This window comes from Mesoplodon mirus, assembly GCF_964341445.2.
Source record: "Mesoplodon mirus genome assembly, chromosome: 18".
Classification (NCBI taxonomy): Eukaryota; Metazoa; Chordata; class Mammalia; order Artiodactyla; family Ziphiidae; genus Mesoplodon; species Mesoplodon mirus.
Window position 1 is genome coordinate 475,197 of NC_138994.1, and position 9,214 is coordinate 484,410.

General features: G+C 43.2%; 1 protein-coding gene across 1 annotated transcript; it reads left to right on the top strand.

The window, feature by feature from the left end:
- Positions 1-532: 532 nt before the first annotated feature.
- TOB1 (transducer of ERBB2, 1) lies at positions 533-4,598 on the top strand. The gene is made up of 2 exons (XM_082604650.1): positions 533-824; positions 2,663-4,598. The coding sequence occupies exon 2, from the start codon at positions 2,807-2,809 to the stop codon at positions 3,839-3,841; it is 1,035 nt and encodes a 344-aa protein (XP_082460776.1). The 5' UTR covers positions 533-824; positions 2,663-2,806; the 3' UTR covers positions 3,842-4,598.
- Positions 4,599-9,214: the final 4,616 nt, after the last annotated feature.

Genomic DNA, 9,214 nt, shown 5'->3' on the forward strand with positions numbered 1-9,214 from the left:
CACGAGTGGGATTTTCCTCAGCCACAGTCCCACTCGGGTGGGACATTCTTTGTAAATTCTCCCCTCCCTCTCGGGGTCTTGGGCTCTCCTCCCCGTTTTCCCCAGCCGCTTCGCCCCCAGCTTCACTCCCCTCCCCCCTTCTCCCCGGCGCTCTCTGCCTAGACTGAGTCAGCCGTCCCAACCCACTTCTGTCGCCCTCACTGGCACGTCTCTCCCCCAATCCCTTTCCAAACCTTCTCTTAATCCCGCCCACAGTGACTCCAGGTCATCGGCTCATTGGCCACCCTGCAGCCCGAGAGGTGTGGCCTTGTCCACCCGGCCCTCCGCCGCCCGTCAGGACATGGGCCGGCGGGACCTGGCCAATGGCGTCCGGGGGCAGGGCAGGGGCGGAGCCAGTCGGCCAGGGTCTCCGTTGCAGGGTGGGAGGGCGGGGAATGGTGACACCGCCCGGAGCTGCGTGACGCGGGGCGGGCGCGCGCATCCCTACGGGAGGGAATGGGGGCGGGGAGGAGAATATAAAACGAGAGGCGGGGCGCGCGCCTCGGCAGAAGGAGCGAAGCTCTGGCCCGGCGCGAAGTGCGCGTTCTACGGGGATGCTGGGCCGGGCACCGGGCTGTGTGGAGAAGTGAGCGCGCTCGCCTGACCCCGTCCTCGCCACTCCGAGCCAGAAGGGGCGAGCTCCTGAGGCCCTCGTCCTCCGCAACCTCCGCCCGGCGGCGTCGGCGTGCCCTCGGCCCGGCCAGCTCGCAGCCGCCTACCCTCCCGTGCCCCCGCCCTGCCGCCCCTTGTCCGCCCAGCGGCCGGGTCTGTGGTGTTAGCAGCCTGTAAGTATCGAGGGGCGGCGGGCGGGGTCAGGAGGAGGAGGGGCTGCAGCGGCGTAGAGCCCCGGGCCTTCGGGGCTCGGGACGGAGGCGTCAAGGCCCGGGCGCGGAGGGGAGCCGCTCCCGACACCCGGCCTGAAGCGGCTCCGAGGGGCCCCGGCGCGCCCGGGGGCCGGTCGGCGCGTCGGGCTCAGCTGGGCCGGCTGACCGGGGAAGGGCGGCCGGGGGCGAGCTGACGGGAATTGGGGATTGGGGCGCCCGGGAGCAGCGGCTAGCTCGAGGGGAACGCTGGGGTCCGCGGGGCCGGTGGCCGCCGGGCCCGAAAATGGTGCCGGGGATCCAGTGCTCCCCGGGCTCTGGCTGGGTCCCAGGAGCCTCGGGGCGCGGGGGGTGCAGGGAGAGGCAGGTCGGGTTACGGCGGGGGGAGGGGAACGGCTGACCCGGTGCGGCCGGCGCCGCGACCCGCCCGGTGTCCGGCCCCCGGGCCCCGAGTGGTTGCTTTTCCATTTCTCGTGGCCTTCCTCCTCCTCCTCCTCCTTGGGGGAGGAGACTTGCTTAGGCTCCGAGGGCTGTGAGCAGAAATCTAATGAGACCCAACTGGCTGTTTATGTAATTCTTCACGCTGCTGTCTTTAAGGCGTTGCTTTGAAACTACCTTCCGCCGAATCTGAATTTCGCTCGACTGCACCTTCAAGCATTTTGGCTTAATCAGCTGCCTTTGCTAGCACTCGGGCTTTCGGCTTGGAAAGTGTAGTTTGGGGGAAGCCGGGGATTCTTTTCCCTTTGTCACCAGGAATATGGAAAATGAGACAGATAGATTAATACCAACTTGATTTTTTTAATGTCCTTTTAAATCAACCTCAGTGTACAAATAGATCTGCAGATATCTTGTTTGCCCTTGGTCTTTTCTTATCCCCACCCAGTGCTGATCCAGCAAACGTTTAAAGGTCGACCTTATCGTACATGCGTCTCCGGCTGTTCTCTTACCATGAGGGAGGGAGGTGGCTTTGAAAATCAGAATAAAACTCAGAAACCCTGCCCTTTAAACAGAATAATCAATAAAGTTTGAAATTAATTGTTTCTTTTGTTATACTTGATACCCAAGAGGTATTTTCAGATTTAGAAAAATACACATTGAAAAGAAAAGCATAGAGAAGCTCGAGTATTACATTATGTGCCCTTAGTATATTGAAAACAGCAACTGTGTAGGATAATTTGGTTCATAATTGTTGTTCACTAGGATGGCAATTCATTTTGTATTTAGTTCTTTTAACTTTACTATCATGTACTTTGGAAATTAAAATAATTTTCCTAACTTCTCAAAGTTTGAAATGTTTAATGATGAAGCAGATTTAAGCAGTATATATCCAAAATGAACTGAAATACAGAATTCACTTCTAAGTTGATGAACAGGAGTATGACCAACTTCTAAAACAGCATATATATATGGATATATTATATGTGTGTATGTATATAGATAGGTATGCCGAGTTTAGTTTCCAATAAATATTCTTTTGAGAACTGCAGGAAGAAAAAGAAGAAATATGCTGTATATTCTGGGAATGTTTTTCCTCTTAGAACTCTATTCAGAAACAGAAAGTAAATAATAGGGGTTTTTTTTTATGTTGTTTTAACTGAAAATCCTGTTTTCCTTTGAGATTTGGATCTTCAATAAATAATTTTCGATTGTAAGTTCCTATATTTTGTGCTGATTATATTTTTCAGACTTTCTAGCCTATTAGACTTTTTCAAAAGTGAAATTACTTTGGGGTTAAAAAAAGGTTGTGGGACTTAACATTTATCTTATGTGGACATGTCTCCTTTTGTTTTGTTTGCTTTAAGGAACAAGACCACTCAAGGTGAAGGATATCTACTAATACCAGCACTTTGAATGAAAATTTGTTTCTCTGCCACAAACTGAACACTTTTTTGTGTGTCTTGGGCGGGGGAGTTGAAATACAAACCTAATTTTGTGGCATAGCAGCTATGCAGCTTGAAATCCAAGTAGCACTAAATTTTATTATTTCATATCTGTACAATAAGCTTCCCAGGAGACGCGTCAACATTTTTGGTGAAGAGCTTGAAAGACTTCTTAAGAAGAAATATGAAGGGCACTGGTATCCTGAAAAGCCATACAAAGGATCAGGGTTTAGATGTATACACGTAGGGGAGAAAGTGGACCCAGTGATTGAACAAGCATCCAAAGAGAGTGGTTTGGACATTGATGATGTTCGTGGCAATCTGCCGCAGGATCTTAGTGTTTGGATCGACCCATTTGAGGTTTCCTACCAAATTGGTGAAAAGGGACCAGTGAAGGTGCTTTATGTGGATGATAATAATGAAAATGGATGTGAGTTGGATAAGGAGATCAAAAACAGCTTTAACCCAGAGGCCCAGGTTTTTATGCCCATAAGTGACGCAGCCTCATCAGTGTCCAGCTCTCCATCTCCTCCCTTTGGTCACTCTGCTGCTGTAAGCCCTACCTTCATGCCCCGGTCCACTCAGCCTTTAACCTTCACCACTGCCACTTTTGCTGCCACCAAGTTCGGCTCCACCAAAATGAAGAACAGTGGCCGAAGCAACAAGGTTGCACGTACTTCTCCTATCAACCTCGGCTTGAATGTGAATGACCTCTTGAAGCAGAAAGCCATCTCTTCCTCAGTGCACTCTCTGTATGGGCTTGGCCTGGGTAGCCAGCAGAAGCCACGGCAACAGCTACAGCCATCCCAGCCACCGCCGTCACCACCACCCCAGCAGCAGCAACAGCAGAAAACCTCCGCTCTTTCTCCGAACGCCAAGGAATTTATTTTTCCTAATATGCAGGGTCAAGGTAGTAGTACCAATGGAATGTTCCCAGGTGACAGCCCCCTTAACCTCAGCCCTCTCCAGTACAGTAATGCCTTTGATGTGTTTGCGGCCTATGGAGGCCTCAATGAGAAGTCTTTTGTAGATGGCTTGAATTTTAGCTTGAATAACATGCAGTATTCTAACCAGCAATTCCAGCCTGTGATGGCTAACTAAAAAAAGAAAAGATGTATTGTACGAGTTGAAATGCTCGGACCCAAGGGGGATTTTTTTTTTTTATATAAAACCTCCTTGAGATTTTTTTTTTTTAAGCTTATAGTAAGGATACATTCAAGCTTGGTTACAAAAATAAAACATGCATCATTTTTCATTGCCAACCAAGCACAAAGTTATTTTATACTGACTGTATATTTTAAAGTATACTCTCAGATATGGCCTCTTACAGTATTTAAGATATAGCAAGGACATGGCTGATTTTTTTTTTTTATAAAAAATTGGCACTAATAAGTGGGTTTATTGGTCTTTTCTAATTGTATAATTTAATTTAGTACAAAGTTTGTAAAATATCAGAGGATATATATATTGTTTCTACGACATGGTATTGCATTTATATCTTTTTACTACAGTGATCTGTGATAGCAGCAGCTTCATGTTGTATTTTTTTTACTGAAATTGTAAAATACCATCTTAAAGACATCAACTATTCTAAATTGTGTACAGGATATTCCTTTAGTGGTGGAATTAAAACGTACGAATATTTGCTTTTTCAAAAAAATGTATTTTCTGTTAAAGGTTTAAAGATTTTTGCTATATATTATGGAAGAAAATGTAATCGTAAATATTAATTTTGTACCTATATTGTGCAATACTTGAAAAAAACGGTATAAAAGTATTTTGAGTCAGTGTCTTACATGTTAAGAGGGACTGAAATAGTTTATATTAAGTTTGTATTAAAATTCTTTAAAATTAAAAATGTTTATCGTGGTCTTTGTTTTTAAGCCTTTGCCGAAGATCTAATGCTGGAATTATGATGTTGTACGTGCTGAAAAGGCAGAAAGACCTGACTCATTGCATCACAAAGGAATAATGGAAAGCTGTTGCTCCACCAGTGCCCAGGCAGTGGTTTGCCACCTGAAAAGTTGTCCTAAAGCCTGCCTGGGACAGCTTTATTGTGTTTAGCAACTAACTCTGCTCATCCACATCTTGTCTCCCCACTATAGGGGTGGTATGCTGAGGCAAGTCAACCCTATTAAAATGTGTCATGCTGACATCTAAGACAGAGTCAGGTGATAAAATGAAATTCACTCATGTAAACTGAGAGGATTTATTTGAAATGTATATGGAGAAAGAAACCATTGGATCAGTTTTCTATTTCTGCATGGGAGATGAATAGCTTAGAAAACTTGCTTGACGAAGCAGCTGACCTAACTATTTAAAAAGAAGATTTAGGTCTGTTTTTACTAATCCTTAACACTGAGTTTAGTCATTGTAGGTAGCTGGAGAATGATGATTAAAATCTATTCAAGATTGGACAGGTATTTATATTAGTATTTGTGTGCATTTTCCTAACAAAAAAGTTGACACACAGTTTTGGGGTTGGTTATGTTTTGCAAGCAGATAGCCAACCTGCTGGTTTGGGACATCAAAGATTAGTCATAATCTGTCAAATTGTGGTGGCTCGTTAAGGATGGAGTTGGTTTTTTTTGTAAGTGATGAGTTGGAAAGGTGAGACTATCTTTAAACTAAAATAATGAGTCATTTCACTGTTTATATGTCCATTGATACAGTGTTGACATCGTATTGGGGAGAAAATTGTCTTGAATTGGAAAAACAACCTTCTCTGCTTTTTTAGTAAGAAACCAGCACTGCCTGGGTTACTTGTGAAATAAATTTGGTCTCAAATGAGTTTTTTGGACACCAGTCTACAAAAGCTTTTTGTCTGTTACCCTCTCGGTTTAGAGCAATAAAAAGTTTTAAGGAAACAAGCTGGAAATAACAGAGCTAAGCTGTTCTGTCGGCTCCATGGTGAGGCCTTTGTCCTTTAGTGGACAGCATGAGGTTATGAGGAAGTACTGGGGTAGTGACTGGAACCGGCAGGGACTGGTCTGCCTATGCTATCAACTGTGTGCTTTTGTGATCACGAAGTTTGAATAGCTGTAAGAACAGAGTAATGGTTTTAAGCACTAGTTTCTACTAGAAACTTTTGGGTGAAGTTATCATAGGCTTAACTGGAAGAAAACTGCCTTTTTATAAATGAAGAAAGGCTCAAGTTAACTTTCTAAAAATCAAAAGGCAACTGGCCAATAGATACACAATAGAATTTGTAACAATCTGGAACACTAATACATATATCCAGATTTTAAATAATTGAGCTTAATGTAAGTATGCATGTCAGATCTTGGGGATATGTGTACTGGCAAAAAAAATCTTAGGGAAATTAAATGTTGGTACATATGTTGGCTTGGTGCTGAAAAAGTTAACTCAATTTTATCTTGATTGGTCTCCTAGCACCCCTTAGAAAACCTTAGAAAAGTTTACATCTTAGTCCCAAGTCTTTATTCCACCACTGCCATCACACTTTTGACCTCTGTGTGGAGACTTTTAGTTTACAATTTTGATGAGTTAGTTGTCTTAAAGGTGTTTTTCCATTTTTTTGTCTTCTATACCTATAGATACTGTGGCAGCCTCTGAATGGCCCTATCCTGGTGTCCCTTTGTTTCCCATCTTCTAAAATCAGGTGTATTGTTAAATCTCCTTTGAATAACTTTAACCTATATTAGATGGCAAATGTAGACCTTCAGTCAAAATGCCTCCTTAAAGATAACACTGTTTACTGTGATAAACTTCTTAGTTTTTGAAGGTGAAACTAAAGTTGCCCTGAATTTAAAGTGTTTTTCTAATGTGTATTGGTGTTAATATCATTCTCGTATGTACCCACATTTTAATTGAGAGGTTTAATCTAACAAATCTTCAGGACTTAAGTTATCTTAAAATAAGTCAGTGTAACATACAGAGAAGATAAAGTACAGTTGAGCCTTGAACAGCACGGGGGTTAGGAGGGGCACCCACCCTCCACTCGGCCGGAAATCCATGTGTAACTTATAGTCAGCCCTCCATACCTGCGGTTCTGCCTTGAGGAGTCCACCAACCACAGATCGTGTAGTATTATAGTATTTGCTACTGAAAAAAATCCACATATAAGTGGACCCACACAGTTCAAGCCCATATTGTTCAAGGGTCAACTGTACCTCTTCTTGCACATAACTTAAACTAATGAAGTAAAATGCTGGTTGGAGACCTTCCTACACAAACAGAAAATAGCATAAGCATGGCACATCAAATATATTTCCTTGCTTGCCTAGAATACATGCATTTGTCAGAAGCAGGATAACAGTACTCTAGTACAAGATCAGGTAAGAGGGGAAAACCTTATCAGAAGACAAAGATGTAAAATCGCCATTGCTTTAATAAAACCCATCATAGTGCGTCAGTCAGCGGATGCTTAATCCATTGGCCTAGGAGGTCACTCTAGATCAGAGTTTTTCAGTTTTTTTGTTATATTAGGAAGATATCGTTGGGTTTTTTTCTTAATTATGTTTTATTGTTTTATTTTTTTATTATATATATATTTTTTACTGTGCCACACGGCTTGTGGGATCTCCGTTCCCCGACCAGGGACTGAACCTGGGCCACAGCTTCCAAATCCTAACCACTAGACCACCAGGGAGCTCCCACAGGAATATATCTTCATGTTTAAAGGACCTAGGACCGGGAATTCCCTGGCGGACCGAGGGAATAAAGGACCTAGGACCAATATCTGTGTGCATGCAATTGGAAAATTAGTACAACACTTGTACTTTTTTAGTGTTTTAAATCATTCAGTTAAATAGTTATATATCATTTACTATCTGCCATGCACAGTTCTAACCCAGTTTACAGAAGGAGAGCTGAGACACGGCTTAATATTTCATGGCCAGTAAGTGGTAGAGTTGGGATTCAAACTCAGAGAGTCTGGTTCCAGAGTTCTTGGTCTTAAGCTCTATGCTTTGTTCCCTCCAACTGGTTGCTCCTCTAATTTGAAGTCAGGGGAATAAGACCATTTTTGATGTATTAGCCACATGACTTGTAGAATCTCTCTACAAGAGCGTTAATGAGAAGGGTCTAGTGGGAGGCTCTTAGCCATTCTCCAGTCATGATGTTTTGAGAGAGATGCTTTGTATTTCCAGTGGCCATAAACTATAATCACAGGCTATCTGGAAATGTTTTTAGAAATCATTAAGTTATATCAATGCTCTAATTTTGTTGATTTTCTTAATTCAGTTGTGTTGATTACTTCTTTTATTTTGGAACCACTGGATGATTCCTTCAGGTTGGGCAAGAGCTGTAGATTCAGTGGCCCTATTACTTCTAAGTAAAACTGTAAACATCGACCTCCTGGAGCTATTTTCACACACATCCCTTACCTGTGCTGTTGATAAAAGATATAAGGAAAGGCCAAGTAAACTATCAAAACAGTCTTCAACAATGTGTTTCCAGTACCTATGATTTAAGTTATTTTGAAAAACTATCTTAAGGCACACCTTTGTAATTCATGATTTCTATATGTATAGATGTTGTGATAACTGGTCTTTTTGCTTTTATTTTTAAACCTTAAGGAAACCAAATGACCTCTTATTTCAAACTGATTCTGAAAGACTTTCTTAAAAAAGATCAATATATTTTGGTTTAAAATAAGAAGTGGTCACATTTTAGAAGCATATGCTATTATGAATGAACTTATATTCCCTTTATTGTTGCTATTAGTTTTGAACATGTTTAAACTGCACAATAAACAAAACTCAGTTTAAAAATAGCTCAGAAGGGACTTCCCTGGTGGCGCAGTGGTTAAGGATCCGCCTGCCAGTGCCGGGGGACACGGGTTCGATCCCTGGTCCAGAAAGATCCCACATGCCGCGGAGCAACTAAGCCCGTGCGCCGCAACTTTTTTTTTTTTTTTTTTTTTTGCGGTACGCAGGCCTCTCACTGTTGTGGCCTCTCCCGTCGGGGCACGAACCCGTGTCCCCTGCATCGGCAGGCGGACTCAACCACTGCGCCACCAGGGAAGCCCGCGCCACAACTATTGAGCCTGCGCTCTAGAGCCCACAAGCCACAGCTACTGAAGCCTGCGCGCCTAGAGCCCGTGCTCTGCAACAAGAGAAGCCACCGCAATGAGAAGCCCGTGCACCTCACTGAAGAGTAGCCCCCGCTCACCGCAACTAGAGAAAGCCCGCACAGCAACGAAGACCCAACACAGCCAAAAATAAAATAAATAAAAAATTAATCAATTAATTAAAAAAAAAACTCAGAAGAATTTCTGTAGTTTCTATATGGATTAAATCTTGTTATACTAAGTGCCTACTATTTTGATTTTGGGTTAGTTAGAATTTGATTGGACCAAATATTGCTGAACCACTAGATGGGCTTTTGGAGGTTTAGATTAGGGTAAAAGTCTTGTCAGTAATGGTATTTGACTTGTGAATAGTAAACCTCTACTAACCATTTCTCAATATTTGAGTTTTAAGATTTCTATTTTCGAAGACGTGCTTCATA